This window comes from Tauraco erythrolophus, unplaced genomic scaffold (genome assembly GCF_009769465.1).
Source record: "Tauraco erythrolophus isolate bTauEry1 unplaced genomic scaffold, bTauEry1.pri scaffold_99_arrow_ctg1, whole genome shotgun sequence".
Classification (NCBI taxonomy): Eukaryota; Metazoa; Chordata; class Aves; order Musophagiformes; family Musophagidae; genus Tauraco; species Tauraco erythrolophus.
This window is the reverse complement of record NW_028238666.1, coordinates 34012-46309: the sequence shown is the minus strand read 5'-3', so window position 1 is coordinate 46309 and position 12298 is coordinate 34012. Positions and strand designations below refer to the sequence as shown.

The following is a 12298-nucleotide window of genomic DNA, read 5'->3' as shown; positions in this document are numbered from 1 at the left end:
GCTTGATCCTCTGTCATCTGCACATAAATATAAGGTACCATCTTTTTCACATACAGCCAGTGAGGAATACAGTGACCTCCGACTTTTATCTATTCTCTAATAAGATCTCCATTGTTGCTCTCTACCATAAGAGACTAACATGAGAGCTTTTCTAGGCAAGCCTTTACCAGTCTGATTAACATCAACTCCCAAATATTTGGTAAAGAAGGCAGGGGATTCTTCATGCAGCACTTCTCTAACTACTCTCTAGTTGGCCTCCGTGGGGTGTTAGAGAGAGAGAGACATCCCATAGCTGATGAAAGACTTCTGATATGGCTTGAAGTCCAGGTATTTTGGGTTGCTGAGTTTAAGAGTTACAGGCATGGTGAGAAAAGGACACTGTTTGCTGAGGAGCGCTATCTCTTGGTAGACACTGAAGTCTATTATAACTCACCAGTACATGGTACAACACTGTAACACACGACATGAAAACAGCACTGTACTTAAGTTCGATCTTCCTGGGCTCCCATTCAATGTTTATATATTTAGTATCTCTTCAAAAGTTAAGAATTCTTTAGTGAGTCTTATGTCTAGACTTTCAGAGATGGTTTCTTTTCCATTCGTATCTCTCAACACCTTTGCTCCTGTACCCCACAATGCTGCTATTTTCCTTCATTAGATTACTAACATATATGCGTATTTTTCCAAATAAGTTAGCATTTTCCCCCTAGTGTCCTGGAGCATCTACATTAGGAATGATAACATTATTATTCCCTGTGGTGCCCTGTTGATGTGCCATATACTTCTACTTTCTTGACTGTTGAACACAGCATTCTTTTGAACAAATGTTTCCTAAAGATACTCTGAATATCAGGCAGATTTCCTTCACTGCCTGAAAATACATCGAATACGTGCTCTTTGCAGTCACTGCAATCAGGACAAATATTACTTCACTTTAGCCTGATCACTTATGTTTATGACCTGTGATTTGTTTCCTGAATATGATACTAACTTAACACCTCTTCTCAATGTACCCTGTTATTACTTACGCAGCACTGGCCACATCTTTCAGGAGAGCTTTTCCACTGTCACTTTGACAACAAGTTTTGTCATTCTTCTGTCTTTAAGCTTTCACATAATTTAGGAGACAATTTTAATGAGTAATCATTTTAATGGTCTTTTTCCATTCCTATGCTGCTTCTGTGCAGCTAATGAATTTTGCTTCAACAATGTATATTCTTTGATGATTTTGAGATCCTAAGTTTCACTCTTTTTCAGAACTGAAAGGATGCTCGCTGAGCTCACACTTGTTTCAGTACTACAGGCTTTGGATCGGTTTAATTTCTCAACAGAAGTTCTTCAGCTATAAGTAAATCCAGTTTCAGGTTTAAGTTTCCCAGGATGTAATTACACAAAAAAGACTAGAGAAAACAAGCCAGTAGTATCGTAGCATTCTAAAATACTTTTTCTCTGATGGAAAGTTTGTTTTTTGAAGGTCTGCTGTCTGTTCCAAGAAATGTAACCAAATCTTAGAGAGTCCCTTAAACTGTAGTTCTTGAGCTGCTTCAGTTAATTCCTGATACAACTCAGTGATGTGATTTTCAGCATAATTTGTCTTCAAAATCTTACATGAGGAAATATGAGATCATACCTCCAGCCCAGTTAATCCTAGGCTGACAGCTAGGACTGCACTTTCTACAACTTTTATCTTGGAATAATCTTTCTGTGATTCATTTTCACTTCAGTATTTCAGCCTATTAAAACATTTTGCATGTTTTTAATCATCAATTTGCCTTGTAATTCTGAAATCTTTCTTTTATATTGATGGAAGACTGATAAATCTGAAGCTTAAGTATTGATTGCTTTTACTTTCAATAGCCTGCAGTGACTCAGTGTTAGGTTTTTTGTGGTGTTTTTTTTTTTTTTTTCCCATCTTGGCTCTATTCCCTCTTGCTACAGGTACATTGCCAATAAATGCATAAGCTTTCTTTTTTAGTTCACAATGAACTCTGTCCTCCCCAAATCCCTCCCTGGATTCTCCCTCTCATCCAATCTGCTTTATTCCTTTCCTTCTGAATTAGGTACTGGGTTTGCTTGTTCAGATACAGTAATACAGGCTTTTTCTCATTCTTCTCTGAGCAAACCAATTCACTCTTCCAATTTTACAGATATGCTGGACCAAATTTCTGCAGCCCTCCCCATCCTTTATAACTGTTTGATCATCCTCTAATTTTCATCTGTGATGCTAGTCTGCTGGGAGGCACAGACTGCTCTTCAGCAGCACCTTTTGAATCATCACCTCTCTGAGACCTTTTATCACCACCAGATGGAGTAATTTCGGGTTTATCATTCATTCTCAATAATTACAAAAGTCTCAATTTTAACAACGAACAAAATCTTCTGTACAAATTAACACTCAGCTCTGGTGTAGTGAAGAGATATCGTGAGAGCAAATCAATATTTAAACATACAGGAAAAGCACAGCCTTGGCAAAGTCTTGGCTCTGGAAATTATTAACATGGGAGCCTTAACATTAATGAATACAGAAGGATAAATTAAGTATTAATATAGTCTTACAGAAATAAGAACAATGGGAATAGCTTATTGAGGATATTCCAGAGAAGGACCGATTTAAAAAGGCATAAAAATACAGGATGAGATGGCATGGTCAGTAGTATTTCTACTGATGCCAGGAGGCCCATTCCATTTGGTTGCAGTGATGATGGGGGCAGGACTGTGGAGCAACATGGCTTCTCCTCTCTCATGTCGCTCAGTGAGCACACGCAGCACAGATGGGAGCACCAAGCTGTCTCCCCCATAAATCTGCTTCTGCACCCTGTTATGCAACACAGGTCCAAACCCTGCAAAGACTGCTTAGCTTTCTGCATGGCAAAAGTGGTCATAGAATCATAGAATCATAGAATGGTTAGGGTTGGAAGGGACCTTAAAGATCATCTAGTTCCAACCCCCCTGCCATGGGCAGGGAAATCCTCCACTACACCAGGTTGCCCAAAGCCTCATCTAACCTAGCCTTGAACACTTCCAGGGATGGGGCATCCACAACTTCTCTGGGCAACCTGTTCCACTGCCTCACCACCCTCAATGTAAAAAATTTCTTCCTTATATCTAATCGAAATCTCCCCTCTTTCAGTTTAAATCCATTGCCCCTTGTCCTATCACTACATGCCCTTGTAAAAAGTCCCTCTCCAGCTTTCCTGTAGGCTCCCTTTAGGTACTGGAAAGCTGCTATAAGATCACCCCGGAGCCTTCTCTTCTCCAGGCTCAACAGCCCCAACTCTCTCAGCCTGTCTTCATAGCAGAGGTGCTCCAGCCCTCGGATCATCTTCGTGGCCCTCCTCTGGACTCGCTCCAGTAGATCCATGTCCTTCTTATGTTGGGGACTCCAGAGATGAACACAGTATTCTAGGTGGGGTCTCACGAGAGCTGAGTAGAGGGGCAGAATCACTTCCCTCGACCTGCTGGCCACACTTCTTTTGATACAGCCCAGGATACGGTTGGCTTTCAGGGCTGCCAGTGCACATTGCCAGCTCATGTTGAGCTTCTCATCCACCAGCACTCCCAAGTGCTTTTCCTCAGGGCTGCTCTCAATCCATTCTCCGCCCAGCCTGTACTTATGCTTGGGATTGCCCTGACCCACATGCAGGATCTTGCACTTGGCCTTGTTGAACTTCATGAGGTTCTCACAGGCCCACCTCTCCAGCCTGTCAAGGTCCCTCTGGATGGTATCCCTTCCCTTCAGTGTGGTCATTTGAGCCAGACACCCAAGTTCTCAATAACCATGAGATTAGTCCCACCAGACTCCTTAGAGTAGGCAAAACAAAATACCTCAGCAATGCAAAACATCACTACAGGAGGAAAGCTCTGAGAGAACCAAAGAGAGCACAAACAGTGCGTTCAACAGTGAGCAGAGAGCAGTTCCATGTGGGTGCCTGGTCACATAAAAGATGCAAAGTCAAAGCAAAAAAAAACCCTACCAAAACCGAGGTGGAAGAAGAGCAAAAGGAAACATGAACTGCCATATGAGCTATAGTTATACATGGTCTTACAAAAAAAAAAAAAAAGCTGGGGGGGGCGGGGCAGAGCTGAAAGAAGAAAAATCATGGATATGGGGACGAGGTTTGAGTTACATAAACAAGAAGGAAAACACAACGTTTAAATGCTTTCCAGGAAAAAATAAAACCGCCAGAACAGGGACAGATCCATTCGGGGCAAAAAATAGTACCAGGTGAGGCTGCAAGCAACGGAAGGAGACAGAAGATAGGAGAAGCAGGGAGGGAGCGAAGATGGGCTGCACACCGAACCAGATCGCGAAGAGAACTGAGCCTGCCCTAAGGAGGTGTGGGCTTTACCTTGCACCCCAGCTTATCTGCACAAATAAATCGGTTTTGTGGACCACAGCGTATTTACAGGAATCCAGCATCTCCTACAAGCAGAGCAACTCCTACTCTTCACCCCGCGGCGGCGGCTCCACCTCTCCAGGTCCCGCTGTCGCGAAGGGCGCCCCCTCCTGGTCCAGGCGGCGGTAGCGCGGCGTGCCTCCCTTCCGGCCGCCATCTTGCTTCACCCCGCGTGCTGTGTTCAGTGCCGGTGCTGTGCTTGCAGCCCTCGTCGTTCCTCCTTCGCCTGGCACCGCTGCTTCCGCCCTAAGAAGGTACAAGGGAGACGGTGTGTGTGTATGGGGGTAACTGGTGGGGAATTTGTTGTGTGAGAGAGGGCTGCGAGTTGGTGGTTATGGGCTGGGCCTGAGCCTGAGGGGAGCTGAGCCGAGCTTCGGCGGCACTGCGTGAGAGCAGGTTTCCCCTCGCCTTCCCCTCCCCCCCCCCCCCCCCCCCCGACAGGGCTGGGGTGTTCTGCCAGGAGTGTGAGTGTGGTGAGGGATAGCTGCGGAGCTCTTTGTGCCCACCTACTCTATTGCTGGGCCCGGATTGTTGCGGTCTGCATCACTGAGTGCTTCCTGACCCGTTTTTCGTGGGCGCTCTTGTTACTTTTGCAGATGAAAGAAACGATCATGAACCAAGAAAAGCTCGCCAAGCTCCAGGCCCAAGTGCGCATTGGTGGCAAGGTAGGAGTTATCTCCTCTTTCTGCCCTCGGGATTATGTGTCTCTGCCCACAGACTGGGCCTAGGATGTGGGATCCTGAAAACTCGAGTGGGGAGCAGCTCTAAGGACTCAGCTTGACTGGACTGTCCTTGGGGGAAGCTGCACTGCTGCAGGGATCTTTAGTCAGTTCAGTTGGAGCTGAACCTCTGGCCTTTTCTGTTTGGACTTGTTATGCTATAGCTGACTTGTAGCCTATATTCTTGTATAGGTTATATTAGAAAACACTTAAGATTTGAAGTAGACCTTACTTACAGAAAGTGATCTCAGGTATAGTTTTCATAACAGATTAGAGAGGGCTATGTTCTAAATTCTCATCACAAATCTTTAAGATGCCTATGACTGTTTTCTTGCTTTTTAGGACAAAGCTGGAGTTTCTGCACTTGTCATACTCTTATCATTGTAGAATAATGTGCTCAGAAGACCTCTTTATTTTATTATGATGTCTGAATATATGTAGCTGTGTGATTATTTATAATATGAAAATTAAAAAGTATGTTGAATATAATTGTATGCTAGTAAACATTTTAATTACAGTTTCAGTTTTAAGGCAATAATTTGTTAGTATTTTTTTTTTATACCTGAGGAAATGTACATTTAATATTTTAGAATACAAGCTATTCAACAGACCTCTTCCTGACAAAGTAGCTTCCATTCCTGTGTTGAAGTTTTTGCCTTTAGCTAGAGATCTAAGCATCCTTAAATCAGTAATTAACTGGCTTGGTGATTTTGTGTATTCTTTGTATGGGTTACTAGTCAAGCAGAGAACTGCTGTATTATATTGATAATTATGTGCATGTTACTAGCGTGTGTGTATTGACTATAGAGGTGTTTAAGATTTGTCACTGTATTGTTTTTGTGGGTTGTTGTTTTGTTTTGTTAGCTTTTTTCCTTATGAGAAAAGGTTACATGTTGTCTCTGCTGGAAGATTTTCATGACACTGCAAGGCTGCAGATCTTAAAAACAAACTAAATATTATATTTAGGTGGAGGTCTATTGTAGTACTTCATTATGTGAAATTTGATATTTTTGTGTAGGATGTTGATACAGCTAAATGTCATGTTTCTTCCAAACCTTTTTAGAAGACTGGCCAATGAGTCTGCAGCATTCCATTTGTGGCCTACTGTACCCACTCCTCTTTAATATAAAGGTAGAGATGTGTGAACAGCATGTCTCAGCATGATCAGGATGGAATTTGCTTACTAAACCCCTGTAATCTTTAGAAGCTTAAATCTATGGAGATGAAAGCAGCAGCTGTTCATTTAAATTAAATTCATATTGCCTGGTTTGATATCTGTACTTAATATGGGTAAAAAGGGGATACGTGTTCCTATATAGCCTTTATTGAAATTTATTGAGAGGTCTTTTGTCCAGAGAGACTTAACATAACCCTTATGTGGCTCAGTTCCTGGGTAGTCAAGGTACTTAATTTAAGCCATTTCTATAATTTTAATAGTTTTCAAATCACTGTGTGTGCTAACCTGACAGTATGTCTATGTTCAGCCCATATCAGGAACTAAACAATAGCCAGCTGTTCTATTATCCAATAACCCCTCCCCACTTGAGGAAGGGAATCAGGAAAAGGAAGACCTGTGGGTTGAGATAAGAACTATTTAATAATTGGAAAAAAATGAAAAATAATAATAATATATACAGATGAGTGATGTACGGTGCAACTGCTCACCACCCCTTGACCAATGTCTGGCCCGTTCCTGGCTAGTGATCCCAAAGCAGGGAAAAAAATAAATCCTGAAACTGCAGTCCTGGAAGAGAGTAGGCCTTGGGAGCAGAATGACAGGCGAGGCCCTCCAGGGATGGTAACCATTAAGAGAGAGAGAGAGAGCCTGTTCCCAACAAACTTTCCAATTTATAGCGAGCATGACATTACATGGTATGGAATACCCGTTTGCCAGTTTAGGTGCCAATTGCCCTGGCCATGCTCCCTCCAGGTTCTTGGGCATCTGGGTCATTAGCAAAAACAAGTTGAAAAGTCCTTGATCACAATGGATACCTGCATACCATGGCTGGCTGCAAACTAAACCAAAGTGTCTTATCAACTTTGTTCTCACCAAATTGGGTGCTGCATTCTTCTTTAAAATGCAGCTTACTTTAGAAATGTAGCTTCTCAGAACATAAAATTGATTCTATGATTCTATCCCAGCGAAATCAGGGCACAGTAGCAGGGAATGAACATCAAGCTTTCTAGACAAACAACTAAACTTTTGAGCTATAGTCTTCCAAGTGTTAGTTTCATGTGAATTTGTCTATTAACATTTCTTGTTATTCATAACTGGATTATGTTAGAGGTGTTAGTGTCCAGCCAGTTTTCTATCGGTTGACTCAAAAGATATTGCAGCCATTTATACAGCTGGGCAGCAACACATTTTCTTATTGCTAGCATGTAGCAGATGAGCAACTGGAGTAGAAGAACTTAGATTAGTATTTATAGTGTGTCAAAAAGGAGCTTAGTTTCACCTGTTCATAGACATTTTTATGTCAAATTTTACTGAAGTCTTATGATTGTGCAAGGAAGTATAAAATTACACTTTCTTCTTTTTTGTAGTTATCTATATTGTAGATATCTATGATATCTATCTATATCTATATATCATATCTATCTATGTAGATATTGTAGATTGTATATTGTAGTTATCTATTTTGTAGATATCTAAATCTTCAAATATGGGACAAGTATTTCCCTGGAGAAATCTAGAGCTCTGTGTCTGTAGGGGAACTTAACCTTTGCTTGTTTTGCTTTCTAAACAGGGATGGTCTGGAATACTATGTAGAAGTTTTTTTTTTTTTTTTTAATTTATTTTCCCAAAATATTTTGTGTTCTTCAAATTTGTATATGTAAGTCCATCAGATGGAGACGTCTATTTGGAATTAAAATGAGTGTTTTGGATTTTCTCATATTCATTTGTTAATGATATGTTGATAACTTTATGATCTCTGACTCTTTATTATCAAAATTTGTCTACAACTTAAGAAAGATGATCTAAGGAAAAATTAATGGGCTTCAGAAATTACTGAAAATTGTGCTCAGTCTTCAGTTTTATGCCTATGGTAACAGACAAGGATAAACTTGCAATTTTTCTCCTCTAAGTAGGATGCTGCAGAATCCCCATGAAAATTGTGGAATAAAGGTTCTCTGGTTCATTGTTTCCTGAAATCTCACGCTTCTCAAATGTGCAAAGCTTGCTTTATAGCAAGGGAAAGACTGCTGCAGTGCAGTTGGAGGGGTGGGGTTGTGTGTGCTGTAACACAGAAATAGAACTTTGTATACAAAGTTGATTTTTTAGATGGCTGCAGAGTAGTTATACGGCCATGAGGATTAGAGTTTGTGAAGAACTATTTAAATATTAATTTATAACTTTTTTGCAAAGGGTACTGCCCGCAGAAAGAAGAAGGTTGTCCACAGAACAGCTACAGCAGATGACAAGAAGCTTCAGTTTTCTTTGAAGAAACTAGGTGTCAACAATATTTCTGGAATTGAAGAGGTAATGGCTTCAAAGGGAAAAATACTTTTCTATATAGAAACATAAAATGTATCAAACAATTTCCTGGTAAGTAACATCTTAAACTTGTCTGTAAATTATCAATAGGTCTTTATTGAGCTTTAGGCACTTCAGCTAGTTTCCTGTTAAAGTGAAAAATCATGCTAAACTGCTTGAAATACTGGATGTTTTTTTTCTTGCAGGTAAATATGTTCACCAACCAAGGAACAGTCATTCACTTTAATAACCCTAAAGTTCAGGCATCTCTGGCTGCTAACACTTTCACTATCACTGGCCATGCTGAGACAAAGCAGCTGACAGAAATGCTTCCTAGCATCTTAAGTCAACTCGGAGCTGACAGTTTGACCAGCCTGAGGAGGCTAGCAGAAGCCCTACCCAAGCAACGTAAGTTGAAACTCGAACACATTTCATGCTGGCAGCTGACGTGTGGCTTATTTGTACAGCTGCAGTGAAATTCAGTGCACTCTTACTGTCTGCAAGCATGTTATAAAATGCTTATAAAAAAATTGAACTCTTAGATCTTATTTATAGCTCAAATCCAACAATGAACATAACAGAATAAAGCGGAGGCACCTGTCTCTCAGCATATCTTGCAGCTGGTCTAGGACTAGAAAGTTGCAGCCAGACTTGATTTCATGGTAGCTCACTTTTTGGTGTAGCTACCATATTTTGACACACCTAGTTCATTAAAGCTAGGTAGAATTACTCTGGGAGAGTTAGGGTTTTTAAAAAAGATATGCTTTGAATATGTCTGTTTTGACACTTTCAATGGAAACATAAACAATGGAGAGAGGGACTTGAGAACAGATATCTTGCTACTGCTTTGCTCCCTCGCAGGTGTGGTGAAGGTATTTCTTCTTGCATGGACTTTTTGATAGCTAAGAGGGAATTATTTCCTTACAAATACTGTATATGTTGTAACTTCTGTGTGTATAGAACACTGTAGAGAACAGGACTGACATGATCATTAAGCTAGATACACCAATTTCCTATTCCATCCTTAAATTAGTAAAAGAACCTGAACACTTGTTCTCCCTAAAACTGTGTGGGAAAAGTAGAGGAAGGACTTCAGTATGTGGTGTTTTGAAAAGGTGCTGCTGCTACAGGGTAAGAATTAGGAGTGAAAGACAGGCTTGTTGACACTGGGAACATTCTGTGTCCTGCATGTAAGGTCTTCCTACTACTTCTGGTAGTTATGAACTTGATTGTTACAGTTTTTCTTTCTGTGCTTTGCTGCCAGCAAAGATAGCCTCTAAAAATTTAGATTCCTAAAGCCGATGATGCTTCCCTTCTGTCAACTTCTCACTGAAAAAAACCTGCTAGAAGTGAAGAATTTCTTTCTTTAATCTAATTGAAATCTACCCTCTTTCAGTTTAAAGAGGGTAGATTTTGATTAGATCTAAGGAAGAAATTTTTTACAGTGAGGGTGGTGAAACATTGGAACAGGTTGCCCAGAGGAGTTGTGGATGCCCCCTCCCTGGAAGCATTCAAGGCTAGATTGGATGAGGCTTTGAGCAACCTGATCTAGTGGAAGATGTCCTTGCCTGTGGCAGGGGGAGTTGGAGCTAGATGATCTTTAAGGTCTCTTCCAACCCAAACCATTTTATGATTCTATGAAATAACATGGTTAGCTTTTAAAAGGTTGTATTTGTCACTAAGATACACTCAAGCTGTAGCAGCTTTCTGCTGTTAAAAAAACCCCAAAACAACAACAAACACAAAAAACCCCAAACAAACAAAAGGAGGGTGACCTTGTCCCAAGCCCTTTCAGAACAAAATTTATGCATTTGTCTATTTTGGTTCTCTAGAAATCAGGGTATAGCAATTTCAAAAGTCTAATATAAATCCATCTCTTTACTCATGCTTTCCTTGAAAACTGAGAAGGATTAATTAGGATAAAATGGAGATGATAGGCTAAGCTGTCTCATATTCTCTAGGTAGTACAGCTAAGAATAGCAGTAAAAGCAGTGGCACAGGCACCCAGGGACCTGAGATATCTGTTCTTAGCATTATACTGCTGCAGTTTCACAGATGCTCATTGGTTTGCTACAATGGACATGGTTAAGTCTCACTAGCTCTGGCAAATATGGGAATAGTTTAGAAATTACTGAGTCAGCAGAGATGTGAACCCAGGACATGTGGTTACCTCAACCACCCAAGTATAAAATTGTGCATTTCAGTTCTATATTCCTCTGACTTTGCTAGGGAACAATAATATCTTTGAGTTCCTCTAGTCATGTGCTTCTACTTGCAACTTCACAATTACACCTTAGTTTTCCTTTAGGATCATAAGATCCTAAGATTTCCTTATAACTTGCTAATATAAAATACATAAGCCTCAAGAACCACTGAGTAGTCAATAAACTAAGCTGCTTTTAAGATAAATTGGTAAAAACAGTCTCTGTGCTTTTAGCTGAAAATTATTACCATGCAAAACACTCTATATATCTAGAACCAAGATGGTGACTAGTAAACTAGTTTAGCATGCATCTTCTCATTTTCCAGCTGGGCCGTTTGAGCATTATTGGTAACAAAAGGTTAGTTGTAGGTTTTTATTCAGCAGGGGAACTGGATAGAGCATTGCAGCTTAGCTCAGACTCTTTGATAATGCTTTCAAAAAACACAAAGCAAGAAAGCTTTGTAATCAAGATGCTTATGGTGAGCTTGACTGATGCTCTTTTGAACTGCTTGCTCTTGCAGCTGTGGATGGAAAAGCACCACTTGTTACTGGTGATGATGATGATGAAGTTCCAGGTAAGAACAAGCATGCAATGGAGGAAAAGGAAGTGAATTTTGTTGAGAGATAACATGTGCAGCATAAGATTGGGCCAAGGACAGTAAGAGTATTGACTAGTCAATTGTTGTTACAGAATTTCTGTGGGTATTGTTTTCAGACACCATGTGAGACTTAAATGGACCATTGGTTTGAGCTAGTGTTTTTGTCCTATATAGGAGTAATAGCTATGGCTAGGATAATTTAATATTCAATAAAAAGAGTGGTAAGAAACTACTACTTTGCTCAGTTATGGGTATGGTGAAGTTAAATACTCTTAGAATTGTGCTTTATAATGAACCATCTAAAACGTACTTGTTCAAACAAGAAGAATGAACCATGAAGTTCTTAAATGTTATTTGGTCTGTATTTTATAAGGTGTTGGGGGTTTTTTTTGCCTTGTAAGTCCTTGATATGAAGTAGAACTTTGAGGGAGGAAATTGGCAAAGCAGAAGTAGGTAAAACTTTAATTTCAACATTTTTCTTTTTCTAGATCTTGTTGAAAACTTTGATGAAGCTTCAAAGAATGAGGCAAACTGAACTAAGTGACACTTCCTGAATAAAGTTAAAACTTGAAAAAGCTACATGGAGCTGCTGTTTCATATTGTGACTGCTTTTATTTGATTTTATTTTTATTTTCTGAGGAGATCTCAAGATTTGTAATATTTGGAAACTCCTTGAATCTGCAGGGGGACTTCAACTATCCTGATATCTGCTGGAAGGGCCTACTCAGCCAGCCATCCACAGTCCAGGAGGCTCCTTCATTGCATTGATGATAACTTCCTGATGCAAATGGTGGATGAGCCTACTAGGAGAGGAGCACTGCTGGATCTTATTCTCACTAATAAGGAGGGTCTGGTTGAAGCGCTGAAGGTCGAGGGTAGCCTTGGTTGTAGTGACCATGAAATGG

The 12298-nt window shown here is 40.4% G+C and overlaps 1 protein-coding gene across 2 annotated transcripts; it reads left to right on the top strand.

The window, feature by feature from the left end:
* The first annotated feature begins 4534 nt into the window (after positions 1-4534).
* On the top strand, positions 4535-11972 carry LOC147525711 (transcription factor BTF3-like). 2 transcript variants are annotated; one of them, XM_086631095.1, is made up of 6 exons: positions 4535-4651; positions 4994-5062; positions 8484-8597; positions 8798-8999; positions 11316-11369; positions 11882-11972. In XM_086631095.1, exons 2-6 carry the CDS (start codon positions 4994-4996, stop codon positions 11926-11928), a joined length of 486 nt encoding a protein of 161 aa, XP_086487221.1. In that variant the 5' UTR covers positions 4535-4651; the 3' UTR covers positions 11929-11972. The 2 variants fall into 2 exon arrangements, with proteins under 2 accessions (XP_086487221.1, XP_086487220.1); XM_086631094.1 differs by lacking the exon at positions 11882-11972 and having other exon boundaries at positions 11316-11437.
* Positions 11973-12298: the final 326 nt, after the last annotated feature.

Coding starts and splice junctions, on each gene's coding strand:
- LOC147525711 (XM_086631094.1), top strand. CDS start 4,994: ATGAAAGAAACGATCATGAACCAAGAAAAGCTCGCCAAGCTCCAGGCC. Junction 8,598..8,797: donor ATATTTCTGGAATTGAAGAG/GTAATGGCTTCA, acceptor TTTTTCTTGCAG/GTAAATATGTTCACCAACCA. Junction 9,000..11,315: donor AGAAGCCCTACCCAAGCAAC/GTAAGTTGAAAC, acceptor TTGCTCTTGCAG/CTGTGGATGGAAAAGCACCA.